This window comes from Notechis scutatus, chromosome 15 (genome assembly GCF_049901735.1).
Source record: "Notechis scutatus isolate UNSWTSFEM ecotype Mainland chromosome 15, rNotScu1.2, whole genome shotgun sequence".
Lineage (NCBI taxonomy): Eukaryota > Metazoa > Chordata > Lepidosauria > Squamata > Elapidae > Notechis > Notechis scutatus.
Window position 1 is genome coordinate 10,978,550 of NC_142023.1, and position 17,353 is coordinate 10,995,902.

A 17,353-nucleotide genomic window follows, 5' to 3' on the forward strand; every position below is an offset into this window, starting at 1 on the left:
AAGGCAGCCAGGTGTCTTCCTCTTCCTCTAAGTGCCGTGCTCTCTCTCTCTCTCTCTCTCTCTCTCTCTCTGTGTGTGTGTGTGTGTGTCCTGTTGCACACTCAAGGCGGCAGAGAGTCTGCGCACAAGCTTCCCAAACAACCAGCAGCGTTCGGACTCTCGTCGGAGATCAGCCACATGGGGTTTCATTTCCTGAGCTGGGCTGCCTCCCCTGGTGTCTCTGCCCTCCTTTCATGGAGGTACAATCCATGCATCCTGTAGAGCCAAGGAAGGTGGGGGGGGTAATATGTTTTGATGCTCCGAGCATCTGGGATTCTCCTTGTAGTTTTCCCCCCTTTTTCAGGTCCGTTGTGTCTCTTGCTGGGGTGATTAACAGAGCTACGAAAGACCAAGAGGATTTATGAGGCTGTCTCAGCCACAGCCTCTCTTCCCACGCTTCCCTTTCTCCTTCGGCTGGGCTGGGCCTTCTTGCTTGCTGTCAACGTGGTATTTTATAGCAGCATTTGAAAGTGGCTGCTTGCTGTATTTATCCCTGGTTTTGTTCTTTTGGGTTCCCTGCTGATGCTTTGCGGCATCACTCTGCTTCCTGCTCCTGCAGTGTTGGATGTCCTTCAATGGTTTCAACCACCTTTCTCTCCTGAAACAGCTCACTTTATTCTGATTAGGAGGAAGGAGTATGGGAAGGGAGAGGGAAGGAATGAAGGAAGGAAATGGAGAAAGCAAACAAAGGAAGGAAGGAAGGAAGGGGAGGGAGGGAGGTAAAAAAAGAGGAAGGAAGGAAGGAGGAAGAAAAGGAAGGAAGGAAATAGAGAAAGCAAAAAAGGAAGAAAGAGAAAGAAAAGAAAGAAAGACAGAAAGAAAGAAAGGAGGGAGGGAGGGAAAGAAAGGAGAAAGAAAAGAGGGAAGGAAGGAAGGAAGAAGCGAGATGAGGGGAAAAAAGAAAAAAGAGGCAAGAGGAGGGAGAGAGGAAGGAAGGAAAAGAAAGGAAGGAAGGAGGAAGAAAAGGGAAGAAAGGTAGAGAAAGAAAGAAAAGAAAAAAGAAAGAAAGAAAAAAGAAAGGAGGAGAAAGGAAGGAAAAGAAAGGAGAGGAAGGAAGGAAGAAAAAGGAAGGGAAAGAAAGAGAGAAAGAAAGGAGAAGAAGAGAAGAGAGATTGGGTCAAAGGAGCCACCCACCCATTTCTCCATTGCCTCTCCACATCCCCAGTCTTTTTCCCTGAATGACTAAGAAGGAATCCCAGACATGTCGATGGGAAACCCTTGTCAAGGCAACCCCTTCCTTCTTTCCTTCTTTCCTGCGTGGGAGTCAATTTTGCAAAGCTTGAAGCAGAGCAACGATGCTGCCTCTCTGATTCATCCCCCCAGCATCTTCCTTAGTCACTTTCTCTCACTTGTTCTTCCCCCAGCTTGGATGGAAATCTCTTTCCTTTTTTTCCCCTTTTCTTTCCCCGCTGTGATTTACTTCTGCCAGATTCAAGGTCCGAGGGGCATTTCTCTTGGGAATGTAGGTGCCACGAAAGCGTGACCTCAACCCCGGGGCTTTCTCCTTCTCTTCAGTTGTGGCAACCTACACAGTTAACACCCAAACAGCTAAAGACGGATGCAATTAGGTTCCAAAGACCGTTACAGATGGACAGTGCGATGAAGAAATTAAGAGGAAGAGGACAAGGATAAGCTGAGACAAGATTATGAAGGCTTTCCCCCCACAGCTATAAAGATCAAAATATAAAGCACTGTGTTTGTCAGGAGGAACCTACCGTTGTAAAATTTCTCTTGAATAAAAGAAAGAGAGAAAGAAAAGACAGATGTCTGGAAGATAAAAATTCAAACCTAGCCATTTGGGAAAAGATTTTAACACTTGATTCTAGGTAATTCAGGATGAGTGAGCTAAGATTTATGCTGCTCTCCTCTTCTCCCTCCTCTTCCCTCCTTCTCCTTATTCTTCTAATTCTTTTCTTCTGCCCTCCTTCTTTCTCCTTCCTTCTTCTTCCTCCTTCTTATTTTAATTATTTTCTTCTGTCCTCCTCTTCTTTCCTTCCTTCTTCTCATTCTCATTTTTCTCTTCTTCCGCCCTCTTCCTCCTCTCCTCCTCCTCCGTTCTTCCTTCTTCTCCTTCTTACTCTTCTTTTTTTATTTTTTTAAAAATATTTTATTTTTAAAAAACAAAAATACAAATCTCTATTCACATTAACAGTGTTCATGTTGCTATTAATACATACCTCTCCTTTTATACGTAAACATCAACTCTTATTTCTATCCTCCACCCATTTGTACCACCTATCCCAAACCGTATAATCCTTCTTACTCTTCTAATTCTTCTCTTCTACCCTCCTTCCTTCTCCTTCTTTCCCCCTCCCCTTCCTCCTCATCCTTTCTTCCTTCTTCTCATTCTTATTTTTCTAATTCTTCTCATCCTTTGCCCTTTTCCTCTTCCTCCTCCTCCTCCTCCTCCTCCACCATTTCAGGTATCAAGGGAGAGGTGGCTTTGTTATTTGAGGGTGATCACTGGACCCAAATCTTCTCAGCTGTGTCTGAATTCATCGCATGGGGTCCCCAGTCCATTGAATTCTTTTCTTAGGAGTCTCAAAGGCAGGTGAAATGATTTTAGCCACCTGTTTCTGCTTCGCTCTTTCCAGGAATTCCAGAAGAGTCCAAAGTCGAGGCTTCTGCATTCACCGATGCTGTGCGGATGTACCGCCAGTCAAAGGAGCAATACGGCACCTGGGACATGCTTTGTGGCAACGAAGCCCAGGTGAGTTTTGACTTTGGAAAGCCTTAGCTCTGAGTTTCAGGGTGGTTGGGATGAGCTAGTTGGCTTCTGAAGCCCCCTTGGCAACCCTCCTCTGCAATTTTGAATAGTTTTAAATAATTAGGAAAAGGAAGCTTGGATTGATTAACTGCTGGCCAATTTTCCTTGTGCTGTTGGAACGCTTGAGGAGACAAGAGAGTGTTGGCAGTTTGGTGCCTTTGGCTGTTGGATGACTTGAGTGGAAGTTGTTAGCAAGAGACTTGTGGGTTGAGACTTGCCATCTCTCTCATCCCACCCTGTTTATTGTATTGCACACCCACACTCGAGGCTCGGTTGAGGCATAGGCAAAAGTCTTCCATGGGAAACTATAGTAGTGTCGTCCCCAGGGAAGTAGGGAAAAGCAGAGGGAAGTAGGGAAAAGCAGTCCTTTGGCACTGCAAGGGGAGGGAGAGAGGGAAGGGAGGAGAATGGGAATGAAAGGAAAGAAGGAGATGGGAGTGAGAGGAAGGAAGGAGATGGAAATGAAAGGAAAAGGAGGTGGGAAATGGAGGGAGAGAGATGGGAATGAGAGGAAGGAAAGAAAGGAAGGGAGAGAGGGAAGGGAATGGGAATGAAAGGAAGGAAGGTGATGGAAATGAGAGGAAGGAGGTAGGTAGGTGGGAATGGAAGGAAGAAGAGGGAAGGAGATGGAAATGAAAGGAAAGAAGGAGGTGGGAAAGGAAGGAAGAGAGGGAGATGGGAATGAGAGGAAAGAAGGAATTGGGAAAAGGGAGAGAGGACATGGAGGAAGGGAGAGGGTGAGGAAGGATGAAAGGAAGGAGAGGGGAAGTAGGGGAGAGGAGAGGAGAACCCTTGCCTTGTGGGCCTTCAGCATTTCATTTCCCAGATTTGACTCCTCTTCCTTCTAAGTGAGAAGGTTTGGGACAGAGGGAATGAAATAATAATCCAATGAAGGGGAGAGTTGTCTGTGAAAGAGCAGCACATGAGATGTGGTTGTGACTGACAGGCTGTGATTCTTTTGTTGTCTAGATCTTGAGCAACCTGGTGATGGAGGAGCTCCTGCCTGAGTTGAAGAATACGATTGGGCCCCGGCTGAAGGGCAAAGAGCAAGAGAGACAACGGGCATGGATTCAGGTAGCAACCAACTTGCGTTGGAAGAACCTTGGGGAACTCACTGCTAGAAGGTGCAATGGAGGAGGAGATTAGATAGATAGATAGATAGATAGATAGATAGATAGATAGATAGATAGATAGATAGATAGATAGATAGATAGATAGATAGATAGATAGATAGATAGTAGGTAGGTATAGATGAAAAGGAGGAGAAAGAAGGAGAAGATAGAGAAGGAAGAGGAGATAGATAAGAAGGAGAAAGGGGAGAAGGAGGAAATGGAGAAGGAGGAAAAGATAGATAAGGAGAATGAGAAAGAGAAGAAGGAGAAGGAGAAAATGAAGCAGGGGGAGGAGATAAGGAGAAAGGGGGAAGATAGAGAAGGAGGAGAAGATAAATAAGGAAAAGGGGAAGAAAAAAGAAAAGGAGAAGATAGAGAAGGAGAAGATTGATAAGGAGACAGAGAAGGAGAATGAGAAAGAGAAAAAAAGAAGATTGATACGGAGGAGGAGATGGAGATGGAGAAAGAGAAAGGGGAGAAGGGGGAAGATAGAGAAGAAAAAGGGAATGGATAAAGAAAAGGAGGAGACGATAGATAAGGAAAAGGAGAATTAGAGAAGAAGAAAATAGATAAGAAAAGGGAGAAGGACAAAGAGGAAAAGGAGAATTAGAGAAGAGGTTGGTTCTAGTATGGAAATGAGCATTTGTTCTTAAGAAAGGGAAACTGTAAACAGTTCTTCGTGTCCTAAAGTTTCTAATGCTGCACCCAAACATCTCTCCTTCGGCCTCTTCCGGGTGCCCACAGTATGATGATTGGACACATTTGGTGCCTGCCACTTTGTTTGGGTGTTCTCCCCTCCCATAGGACTTTTTTCTCTTAAAGTTCATTTGCACTTTTGCAAACCTTGGAGTTAGGCCAAGCCCGGGGAAAATCTCCCTCTTTGTGTCCAGCCGCTGACATTTTCACATTGGCAGAATTGTGGGGATCCGGGGCTTCCCCTGTGCTGTTTGCCAGAGGCTGATGACTCTGCTTTCATTATTAATTTGAATGATGTCAGTTGCATGAAATATGCTTGAGATAAGTTACCGCTATTGTTTATTACAATTTACAAACATATCGTTTGCCCAGAGGTTGGAATAATAAAGACTGAAAACGTTTATTATTCTGGTCTCTTCCTCAACATTCAGTAAACCCAACCTCATTTCTTTGCATTCCATTTATAAGTGACTAGTCCTCTTGGCTGCAAAAGTGAGCTCACCATCATGGGCTGGGCCAACTCAGGCAGGAGGGCTGCGAATTCCAGAAGCAGAGAGTCATCTGGGAGGAAGGTGTAGTTTTGCTGAACTAGCAGGAAATCTCTTCCACCCTGGAAATATCATGGTGTAGAAACCTTGATCCCACATTGGTTGGCTCTCATTTCAATTTTTAATGTGACTTTTTTGGATGGATGGACAGATGATAGAGATAGATTGATTAATAAATGGATGGATGGACAGACATGATAGAGATTGATAGAAGAAGGATGGATGGAGGGTGGATGGGTGGGTGTGTAAATGGATGGATGGATGGACGGATGATAGAGATAGGTTTATAGACTGATGAAGGATGAATGGGTGGGTGGGCGGGCAGATAGATGTTAGAGCTAGATGGACAGACGGGTGGGTGGATGGATGGATAGGTAGGTAGGTGGACAGACAGACAGATACACAGATGCAAAGATAGTTATTTGCAGACTGATGTTTTTTTACTTGGTAAAACAAGGAGTCTCTGTTTTTAATTTTGTTTATGTGTGGGTGTCATGAGGCATGACCTCATTTCGGCATAAAAATTCTTCTTCTTTTTCCCTCCCTGCCTTTTCAAAAAACAAAAAACCTGCTCTGGCACACCTTTATATATTTATTTGATCAATATCTGGGCTGCCGGCCAGGTACAAAACTAAAATAAAACCTAACCTTCCAGCCGTTTCCCTACTGGAACACCTTGAGGTCTAAATAGCATCGTCAAAGTAATGTCTCTGAAAATATGATAAGGTGATGATAAAAAGTGAGAAATAGGCTTGGTGGGTTTCAATTTATAGCTATAGAGTGCCCAGTCTCCATCTATGTTTAGCTTTTAAGTTCACAGGGAGATAATTCTGTCTCAAAATGTCAGGCCTTTGGTGGGGGGGAATTAAAAGTATTCCTTAAAAAGATAAATATTGCCATGTGAGCCATTGTAAAAATTGCCAACACAGAAACCTACTTTTAAAATATTCCACTCTCGGTGTTTGCTCGATTAATGCATTGTAGCTTTGTCTTCCAGGACACCGATATCTCTCGGTTGATGAAAGAAATTCTGTCTTTTTACAAACTTCCCCATTTCCTTGCCCAGGACTTCTTCCCGTAATATACAGCATACTGTACATATTTCTAGATTATATGCCAAGGCTGTCTGTGGGTGGGTGGATCCAGCAGGAATGCCAAGAAAAACAAAGACTTTTGGGTTGGCTTGCCTGGAAAATTTAACTTTTTCTTAATGTCAGTGTTTCTACGAAAACTGATGTTTGCTTGAAACTTTAGAAAGCAGAGAAGATGAAAAGGTTAGCAGACCTTATGTATACAACTCACAATTCCAGCATGCCTAGACTGATCTTCCTTCCTTCCTTCCTTCCTTCCTTCCTTCCTTCCTTCCTTCCTTCCTTCCTTCCTTCCTTCCTTCCTTCCTTCCTTCCTTCCTCCTATAACTCTTCCTTTCTTCCTTCTTCAAGATGTCCAAATTATGAGAAAGAGTTGCCCCAAATATTAACTATTTTCTTCTTCCTGTCTCCTTCCTTTCTTCTCTTATTCATATCTCCTTCCTTCCTTCCTTCTTCTCTCATTTATGTCTGTCTCCTTTCTTCCTTCCCTCTCTTCCTTCTCCCTCCCTTCCTCCTTCCTTCCCTCCCTCATTCCTGTCTTCCTTCCTTCCTTCCTTCCTTCCTTCCTTCCTTCCTTCCTTCCTTCCTTCCTTCCTTCCTTCCTTCCTTCCTTCCAATCTTTTTATAAACTCTTTGGCTTATTCCAGGTTGAAGAACAGAACTGCCTTTCTATAAAATAAATATAAACATGGAATGTACAGTTTATAACAAGCCTTCATTTATTTGTATTTATTTTGTCTGATCTTTCATCATTTTGGTTTGTTCATTGCATTCTCCATTGTGCTTTGCTTAGATCGCCCTCCCTCCCAAACAAAGAGTCATAAAGTTCTCTGTTTGAGTTGGCCGATCTAATTTTTTTTTTTTACAACCTTCAATTGTTCCCTTTTTGGTAGATCTCAGACGCCGTGTACCGGATGGTGTGCGACCAGGTGACAGCCCATTATGATTCCTTAGTAGCAAAATGTGAGCTTCAGATCCCTGAAATGAAGAGCATTATCCGGACAGATATGGATCAGATCATCCAATCCAAGGAACATCTCGCCAACAAAATCCGAGGTCAGTTATTGCACTGAATTTTGACAGCTAAATGTGGATTTTTCTTCTGTGTAATCTCTACACCCAGTTGACTTTCTTGGATAATTCCGGGTGCTAGTATTATGTCACCCCAGTACAAAAAAGATGCAGGGACTCTAGAAAGAGTTCAGAGAAGAGCAACAAAGTTGATTAGGGGACTGGAGACTAAAACATATGAAGAACGGTTGCAGGAACTGGGTACATCTAGTTTAGGGATGGTGGCTCACTGATCAGAAAGATCAGCAGTTGGGGGTTCAAATCCCTAGCGCCGCCTAACGGAGCGAGCTCCCGTTCCTTATCCCAGCTTCTGCCAACCTAGCAGTTCAAAAGCACATTAAAAATACAAGTAGAAAAATAGAGACCCCTTTGGTGGGAAGGTAACAGCGTTCCATGCGCCTTCAAAGGCGTTTAGTCATGCCAGCCACCTGACCACGGAGGCGTCTTCGGGCAGCGCTGGCTCTTCGGCTTAGAAATGGAAGTGAGCACCGCCCCCTAGAGCCAGAAACGACTAGCACGCATGTGCAAGGGGAACCTTTATCTTTCCCTTTAGTTTAGTGAAAAGGAGGACCAAGGGAAGACGTGATAGCAGTCTTCCAATACTTGAAGGGCTGCCACAAAAGAGAGGTAGGTAACATTCTGGTAGAGAGGAGTTCCCTGGGGATGGGCTCCAACATGAGTCCAAAAGCTTGGAAGACAAAAGCCTCTGGTCCCAGTGATCAACCTAGATTGGATCCTGCAACATTATCCTGGGACGCATAGATTCGCCTTCGTTCATGAGGAAGATAAAGCTATTTTTTTAAGCACCAGTAGGCAAGAGAAGAAACAATGGGTGGAAACTAATCAAGGAGAGAAGCAACCTAGAATGAAGGAGGAAATTCCTAACAGTGAGGACAATCATAGCAGTGGAACATCTTGCCTTCAGAAGTTGTGGGTGTTTCATCCCTGGAGACTGGAAGAAGAGACTAGACAGCCATTTGTCTGGAAAGGTGTACATCTCCTGCATGAGAAGGTGTTTGGACTAGAAGACCTCCACAGTCCCACCCAACTCTTACTGATAAGAGGTGGAGAAATCTGTTTCCTTCAGAAAATGCATAGGATAAAATGTTCGCATAATCTCATTATCGCTGCTCTGTTTTTACTTCTGATCGACCTTGAAATGTTTTCCTCTTCGTGGAATATTTGGAAGAATTGAACCACAGAACAGTCAGGCCTGTGGGTCCTCCAGAAGTTGTTGAACTACATCTCCCAAAGTTGCCTATCACTGCCCAAACTGGCTAGGTCCATTGGGAGTGGCTTCTTGAAAGTCTTGAGCATTGTTAGATATTCAAAAACACCTGGAGAATTACAGGTTCCTCATATCTATTTTACTGGATGGAGATCCACCACCATTTTAATTCTCTTGAGCTGTCTGGATTGGGCTTGTTAGCTTTTCTAAATAAAAATTATTTTGGGTCTTAGTTGTCCTTCTACTATTCTCCTCCAGCCTCCGTCTTCTCCAAAGCTGAGGTCTGTGTCCGGAATCATGTCCAACCCTACATCAGTTCCATCTTGGAAGCCCTGATGATTCCAACCAGCCAGGGCTTTACTGAAGTTCGGGAAGTCTTTTTCAAGGATGTCACTGACATGAACATGAATATTGTCAATGAAGGAGGGATGGAGAAGCTGGGAGAGGTAAGACAAATGCATTTTTTGAAGGTCTCAAATGTAGGGATTTATGTAGAGGAATCCTTAAAAAAAGACCGTATTGCCCTTAGCAAGAAAGATGTTGAGGTCTATGTTTGCTGAGATGTTGGACCTTCTAAATAGTTCTTTTCTCCCCCACCCAGTACATGGAGAAACTTTCTCAGCTAGCTTTCCATCCCGTGAAGATGCAGTCCTGCTACGAGAAAATGGACCAGCTGAAGCTGGAAGGTCTCCAACAGAGGTTTGATGTCTCCAGTGCCTCCGTGTTCAAACAGCGTGCCCAAATCCTGATGAGGCAGGTAAGGAGTGTGTCAGGTTTCCAAGCGATGAAATCCATTTAAAAAGAAAAGAGCAAAGCCCATCTTCCAAAGCAATTTCTTTTATTTAGGAAAGCATCAAATTGGCAAAGTCCGTGGTAATTCCGGATCTAACACAACCTGGAATTACCCCATAATATCAGACGGTCAGCTCATTTTCCCACGGGAAGAAGAATCACCTAGCCTAAACAACTCTCCCTATCTCCACACCTTCCTTCTTAGGAATGTGGCAATCCCGAAACCCTTCCCCCATGACCACCAAATAGAAAGTAAGAAAAAGAATATATCCTAAGCCTAACTAAAATGGCAATTTTAATATGTCAATTTTGAGCTTGACAGAGTGCTTTACGAAAGAACTCACATATCAATAAATTGGCTCCTACATCTTATGGACAGCTCAGAAGCCATTGCTTATCTCCAGCAACTAAAGACAGATACCTTGGTCAAGAAGCCATTGATGGGAGCCTACAATCCACGAATGTGCCCACCCATCTTTTCAAAATGTCCAAATTATGAGAGAGAGTTCAGTTAGCTGCCCCAAATATTATTTTCCTTCCTTCCTTCCTTCCTTCCTTCCTTCCTTCCTTCCTTCCTTCCTTCCTTCCTTCCTTCCTTCCTTCCTTCCTTCCTCCCTCCCTCCCTCCCTCCCTCCCTCCCTTCCTTCCTTGCTAACCAGAGGTAAACTGGCCCTTCCCAGCTTATAAGACAACTGGAGCCCTCTAGTGACCAGGAAAATTTACCAATAATTTCGTCTTTCTTCTTGTGCTATATTGGCTTCTAGAAGTCTTTTTTTTCTCTTTAATGGAAGGGCTTGAACATATTGTACTGAAGTTCTGAAATGCTGATATGGCAGCCTCCCCGTTCCTTTTAGATTTCAGATCTTTATGTTCTTGTTGCCCCCGGAAACAGAAACATGCTCACTTCATCTCCTGAAACTACCAAAACTTCTGATAGCAGAGAATACCAAAGCCACCTTCAGATCTGCCTCTCTGGCTTACAGCAGGGACAGGCACGTAAGGGTGAAAAGCAGTATATAAGTCTAAGTGCTATTGTTATCGTGACACAGGAAGAAACGGGTGGTTCCCTATGCGTGCCGTGGATGTTTTCATGCATCTCCATGTGGGCGGGTCTCCTTCCTGGCTCCCTTTTCAGCCTCTTGACTACTATTTTGTTGAAGGACAAGGTTTTCCCATCTCTGATCTGTTGGCCCTCTCTGTAATTATCCCTGGTGTTCTAAGCACACTTGGTTCAGTCAACAGGCGTCTGCAGAAAACCAAAATAATGTCATCATGCGAATCCTATCATAAGCTTAAGTCCCAACGATCCAATGCAAATAACTAAGTAGCAGTGTAATGATTCCCCCACCTTCTACATCCCCACCCCACTCTATGCTACTCACGACTGTTGTTTCTTCTCCTTCTTCCCATCGCTTCCTTGTTTGACACTGTAGCAAATGGATGACACCGTCTATACTTTTGAGACTCTTCTCCATCAGGAGCTGGGGAAGTCATTGAGCAAAGATGAACTGTGCAAGACAATTCAGCGCATCCTGGAGCGGGTGCTCAAGGTAAGGTCACTAGCCTCCCTCTTGGGTTGGGTTGGGTTGGGTTGGATGGATGGATGGATGGGTAGTTGGATGGGTGGGTGGGTGGTTGATTGGTTGGATGTATGCATAGAGTGGGTGGTTGGATGGGTGGGTAGTTGGATGGGTGGATGGATGGGTGGACGGGTGGGTGGATGGTGGTTCCTGGAAGACCCTGAATGAAGCACCATCTTCATTTGCAAACCAGGTGCTGAGACAAAAGCTAATTTTGATTTAGCTTAAAGGGGATTAAAATTACATTCAGCTGACAGTTTACTGGCCAGGTATATATAATAGCATGTCCCTTTACTCCTATTTATAATGGATGATGCATAGTTTGGCATCAATTTCTGAAAGGTCACATCCAAAGCTTTTGAAGGACGTGGGATGTAGCTCTGGCATTATACCCTTATCTGCCTAATCTTTTGTTTTTGAGTGCAAACAGGTAACGCCCTTCTCCTGACCATCTGTTGTACTGCTCCACTTCCCACATGTCTACTCTATTGTTCTTGTTTCTCGCTTTTTCATCCAAATGCTTATGAAAGCTTGAAAAGCAACATAACCCAAAGATTCTTCTTTGGGACAAAATACTAGGTGTTCAGCAATGTCAACCTGAGAAAGGAGGCCAGCTCTTTTATTAGCGAAGCTTCACGTGAACATGATCTGCTTCACAGCCATCATTTGTGATTCTGGTCCATTTTGTTCTCAGAAATACGATTACGACAGCAGCACGGTACGGAAGAAATTTTTCCGAGAAGCTCTGCTGCAGGTCACAGTGCCTTTCCTGCTGAAGAAGTTGGCTCCCACTTGCAAAGGGGTAAGAGTTAGGAATGCTGTTCCCTTCCCACCAAAGGGGTCCCTATTTTTCTACTTGCATTTTTTATGTGCTTTCGAACTGCTCGGTTGGCAGAAGCTGCTGGGACCAGTAATGGGAGCTCACTCCGTGACACAGTGCTAGGGATTCAAACTGCCAAACTGCCGACCTTTCTGATCGACAAGCTTAGCGTCTTAGCCACTGAGCCAGTGCATCCCTTCATCCCTTATTTTAGTAGTGTCCAAATGGCCACCCTCAAATTGCTGTCTCTGTAGCTGGTTTGCGTTTACCAGCAAAAGATGCAGAAACCTAACATTCAACCCAAGAGGAAATCTCCCTTCTGGGCTTCTTATTTCATTTGTCTTTAAAAAGAGGGGGGAGATGCTTTTAATTAAAATAAAATTACACGGCAGGCTCACCTGCTTTCAAGCAAAGTCTCAGTGCTGAACATTTATTTTTATTTCTAACAAAGACTTTGTGGCCCATGTTGACTTCAGGGAAGATGTTTTTAACTCCCTGACCACACCTGCCTGTTTCTAAATAGTTGTTTCTCCTTTGGGACAACCATTCTGTGAGGACACCTGGATCTTCTCTCTGAATTTGCCATGGAGAGTAGATGGGCTACCACCTAAAATAGTGGATCAGAATAGAGCTGGAAGGGACCTTGTAGGTCTTCTAGTCTAAGCCTCTGCTTAAGCAGGAGACTCTACATCATTTCAAAGAAGTGGCTGTCCAGTCTCTTCTTGAAAGCCTCCAGGGATGGAATGCCCACAACTTCTGTTCCACCGGTTAATTGTCCTCCCTGTTAGGAAGTTTCTTAATTCCAGGTTGCTTCTCTCCATGATTACTTTCCATCCATTGTTTCTTGTCCTGCCCTCTGGTGCTTTGGAGAATAAGTTAACCCCCTCTTCTTTGTTCTTCATATGGTTTAGTCTCCAGGCCTTTAATCATCTTAGTTAATTTTCTTTGCACTTTTTCCAAAGTCTCAACAACTTTGTTGCAAAGTGACGACCAAAACCGGATGCAGGATTCCAGGTGTAGTCTTACTCTTCTTCTAAGAGCAGATCCTACAGGGTGTATCACTGTGGGCCTTAGGTCCATGATAGCTTCTCAATTGTGATTTTTTTTCCTTTTCATTAGGACCTCTCAAGATTCCAGGAGCTGATTTTTGAGGATTTTGCCCGCTTCATCCTGGTGGAAAACACGTATGAAGAAGTGGTCCTGCAGTCTGTGATGAAAGATATCATGATGGGTAAGAGACTTTGGTTTTGTTTTGATTGAGTGGGATTGTAACTGACTGGAACCAGGTAGGGAAAGATGCTGTTTGAACATCCTACTGTAGCAGGGGGCATTTTTGTAAATCACCTCTCCAATCTGACACCTTCCAAAGATATTACCCTGAATTCCTATTATTCTAAACTGGGTGGGTGGATGATGGATAGGTGGGTGGTTGAATGGATGGGTGAATGGATAGATGGGTGGGTGGATGCATGGATGGTGTGTAGTTGGGTGGGTGAGTAGATGGATGGATGATGGGTGGGTGAATGGATGGATAGGGGGATGGGGGATGGGTGAATGGATGGATAGGGGGATGGGTGACGGGTGAATGGATGGATAGGGGGGTGGTTGGATGGATTTATGACAGATGGATGGATGAAATTCTCCTAACCAACATGTTTTTTTGTATGTAAAGGAACAATACCATAGTTCTCTGGAACTTTGGTTGGAAAATATTGCCTTAAGTGTTATTTAGCTTAGGATACAGAAGTTTCCATCTGCATTGGTCCCACTGTCAATTGCATTGATTAAAACATTCCAAGTTTTAGACAACAGCACGTTCTTACAGGGCTGATCTTACATTGTTTGCTCCTGGGATGTGTGTGTGTGTGTGTGTGTGTGTGTGTGTGTGTGTGTGTGTGTGTGTTTGAATGGAGAACTGGTTCTCTTGCTTGACTTGGGAGAATTGCCTGTCAACATGCTCTTTCCCCCCTTTTTTCTTTACACGCTTACTTCAGCCGTGAAAGAGGCAGCCGTCCAGCGGAAGCACAACCTCTACCGGGACAGCATTGTGATGCATAACAGCGACCCCAACCTACACCTGCTTGGCGAGGGGACACCCATCAACTGGGGGGAGGAGTATGGCGGTGAATCAGACACAGACCCCCTGGACGAGAAGCAGCACCGGGCCAAGCAGGTGGTCTCCATGATACACGTGGATGAAAAGGCTCTGCCTTATGATGAAGTGGAAAGATCTCCAGATGGTTCAGAACCAGAGAAGTCCGACCACTGTCCTAGTCCTCAGACCCAGGACTCCTTGGACGCTGTGAAGGAGGTCCGTATGTTGCTGGTGAAAGAGGTGGAGGTCCCAACTCTGGATGGCAATCAAGCTGAGGAACAATTAAGCAATGGTACTATTACCCAAGAGAGCGGAGGAACCCCAGAGCCCAGCAAAGGGAAGGAGGAGGAGGAGAACTCTCAAGCAGAAGATAGTTCTCCTACTACGGAATCCTCCACAGAGCTCAACAGAGAGAAACAGGAAGCCCCAGAACCTTCTCCAGTTGCCCCCACGCAACCCCTAGCTCCAAATAGAGGAGTCCAAGCAGAATGCCCAGAGCCCAGCAATAAAGAGACAGGCGAGGAAGAGGTCTCTGCCCAAGCCAGCAAGGCAGAAGCAGAGATCCCGCTGGAGAACAGCCACAAGGTCACAGACGAAAGCGAAGGGGTGCAAACTCAGTTCTAGATCAGCCTTCCCCTTGGAAGAGGATTCCTCGCGGCCAGATAAATGTGTGTGGGGGGGAGACCAGAACTGGGGGACCCTGTGGGATGGGAAGGACAAAGGCAAGTCAATCCAAGGCTGGTATAGGAGCATCTCCAACTTTAGATGTGCTTGATTCTTCTGGAGAAGTTCTGCCTTTGGAGGAGGGGGAGGGAAAGCAGGGCAAGTGAGGAACTCCAGAATGCACATTCTACATCTCTTGGGTCTGGGGTGATTTTTCTAGTCTTGAACTGGAGCGTTTCACACACACACACACACACACACACACACACACACAAGTTCTCCTGACTCAAAGTTGTATTGTTGTATTGGGTGTTCTGGAGAAGGGACTTCATTCATCTTAGATGCTAACACATGCCTGGAGCGTTGAAACACAAAGAGAAGTCATTGGGTTTCTCCATCTTGATCCAGACTGGTACTAATTTGACTTTCTGACCCATAATTTGGTTTGATGGTCCCATCCCTTTGTCTTCTTCCAACTGTTGATGGTAGAAGTCTCTTTCCTGTTAAGGGGTTCTCTTTTCCCCTCACCAGTGTTCACAATTAGGAATGGTTATCTCTTAAATTTGTCCTTTTCTGGACCTCCTATTCTAGATGTTTTTAGCACTAGAATTGCTATTGGAGTTGGTCCAATTGTTGTTCTTCCCCCAGCATCCATCTTGCTAGTTATGTAGAGATGAAGAGCCCTTAGTTTCAGGAGAAAGCAAGTAGGAGCATGCAGACTTTTGGAAGCACGTGGATGTGAGCTAGAGAAAGGGGTGTGTATCGTCGAAGGCTTGCTGATTTTGGAACAGACCGGCAAAAGTTGATGGTTATGAGAAGACTGCTATAGGAATTTAAATTATTTCAGTGAGGACTGCTGGCTGAGGACCTTATGTCTTAATTGGTCAGTCAAGGATGTTCCATGAGAACAAGTAACCAGTATATGTCATGCTAATGTAGGATTGTTAAGGAGTTCATTATCTTGGCCTGTTCAGGCATCCTTGGGTTTACCTACACAGGTTCTCTGCTGAATTCATGCTTGTTTGTCTGTGTATTTCCCCTCTTTTCCCAGGGAAGCAAAGGAGCAGAATGATCCTAGAAGCCATCAGCAGAGAATCCTACAAAAGGATCCTATAAAGAGAGATCCTATACGCATAAGTCTTCAGCCTAGAGGGAAGCCACCGAGGTTCCAATAATTTTTTTTTTAAAAATGCACTTGGTGTGGTGGCAGTAATGATTATCGGGGGACACAAAAGGGAAGATGGGGTTTCTTTTAGCTTTAGCAGTTCCTGGACAGTTACGTTTAGCAATTCAGTTGTGTTCTTGCAGGGATGACTGGCATCCTTTCAATAGGAACCCAATCCCTGTAAATTTTAGGTCTCCCTGCTGCTTGCATGACATGGGCAAAAGTGAAAGAACGGGTTGGGGATCAGGAACGTGGCCTTCAGAATCCCACCCTGCCTTTATACACCAAGTCTATTTCCCTCTCCCCTTCCTTCTGAATCTGTGAAGCGGATTGCAAGTTGGAAGCCACGCTGAGCTTCCAACCTCTGGCACTGGATTTACAAGATGCCAATCCAATCCACGTTTATATACCTATACACACATCCCTACCACTTATCCATCTCTTCATCCATCCCTGGAGGACTTTGGACAATATGGTTGGGCTTGGTTTTTTTTTTTTTTTACCTCCTTAAAGGTCCCACTTTATTCTTGTTTACCGTCAAACTCTTGTCTTGAGAGCATCCCCAAAGTGGTAGTGAGTCAGAACCCTGGCAACATCTGGATGTTTTCTGTTCTGGAAGAGGTGTTGGTTGGATCTTCTCTGCAGTGCTGATAGGGAAGGGCGGCTTCTTCTGTCTTCTGAGAAGGCCATGGTCCTCTTCCAAGTTAGTGGTGAAAGTTTCTGTCTTAAGAATCTCTGCATTGACTGGATTGAGTGATGAATGGGCCTACAAGAACCAATTTCCCCCAGGGCCTTCATCCCTCAAGAAGGAAATAACCTTGTTGGTTTTTCTCCCATCCTCTGTTTTTATGGATGGGGGAAGCAAAGCTGAGTCAGTTAGGATCTGCTGGCAGAGGATTGCTCTTTTGGGGGGAATTCCATAATCTCAAAAATAAAATAAAAAATGATTGGAATTCAACTTCTAGGAAATTGTGGTGCCAACTGAGGAAGGGGGATGATCTTCAGCGGATCGAGAAATAGGAAGACTCCTTGGAAAACTGCCCATGATCCAAATGCCTCAACACTGCCCACCTCATCTCGATTTGCTGCTGTAACATTCCAGTTTCACTCTGCCTGTTTTTTTTTTTTAATGTTTGTAGTAATTCCTCTTTGAAATGATTTCAGAGAGTTGAGAAGGAGGGAAAATCTCTTACTTGGATTCTACGATCTTTTAATGCCTTATGGTTGGGAACCAAAGGTTCTTTTTCTCCTCTCTCTCTCTCTCTCTCTCTCTCTCTCTCTCTAACAAAGATAGTATATATTGCAAATCTTATATCAAATGTTTAAGAGAATGTGCTTATATATTAATAAAAAAATCAGCTTTATTTAATCCTAGTTCACCCCATCTCCTCTTTTATACCACATTTGGCTAAAAGACGGCAGTTTTGCTGCGTTAGTCTCTCTCAACTGGTTTTCAAGGTTACTAAAATGTATGGTGAATCATTTTTCAAGAGATGGAGTTTTTGAACTTGAGGCAGAGAATACTATTCTAATTGTGTTAACCAATTTTGTTAAGTTTGCCTGGCTTTGCCAGACAATTAAATTGAAGGGGGGGGGGAGTTGTAGCGTGATTAGACACACATACATGAAGACGTGATAACTGACCACCCACTAATTTAAAACTATTAACCTACTCAATGACAAAGC

The 17,353-nt window shown here is 44.3% G+C and overlaps 1 protein-coding gene across 1 annotated transcript in view; it reads left to right on the plus strand.

Annotated features, from left to right (window-relative positions):
* Positions 1 to 17,041, plus strand: part of NIBAN2 (niban apoptosis regulator 2) — a 52,382-nt gene extending 35,341 nt beyond the window's left edge. Inside the window, exons 6-14 of the mRNA XM_026686637.2 lie at positions 2,634 to 2,749; positions 3,776 to 3,880; positions 7,147 to 7,309; positions 8,811 to 8,998; positions 9,154 to 9,309; positions 10,778 to 10,894; positions 11,619 to 11,726; positions 12,864 to 12,975; positions 13,739 to 17,041. Of these exons, the coding sequence (XP_026542422.1) occupies positions 2,634 to 2,749; positions 3,776 to 3,880; positions 7,147 to 7,309; positions 8,811 to 8,998; positions 9,154 to 9,309; positions 10,778 to 10,894; positions 11,619 to 11,726; positions 12,864 to 12,975; positions 13,739 to 14,463 (1,790 nt within the window). The 3' untranslated portion in view covers positions 14,464 to 17,041. The remainder of the gene's footprint in view (positions 1 to 2,633; positions 2,750 to 3,775; positions 3,881 to 7,146; positions 7,310 to 8,810; positions 8,999 to 9,153; positions 9,310 to 10,777; positions 10,895 to 11,618; positions 11,727 to 12,863; positions 12,976 to 13,738) is intronic.
* Positions 17,042 to 17,353: the final 312 nt, after the last annotated feature.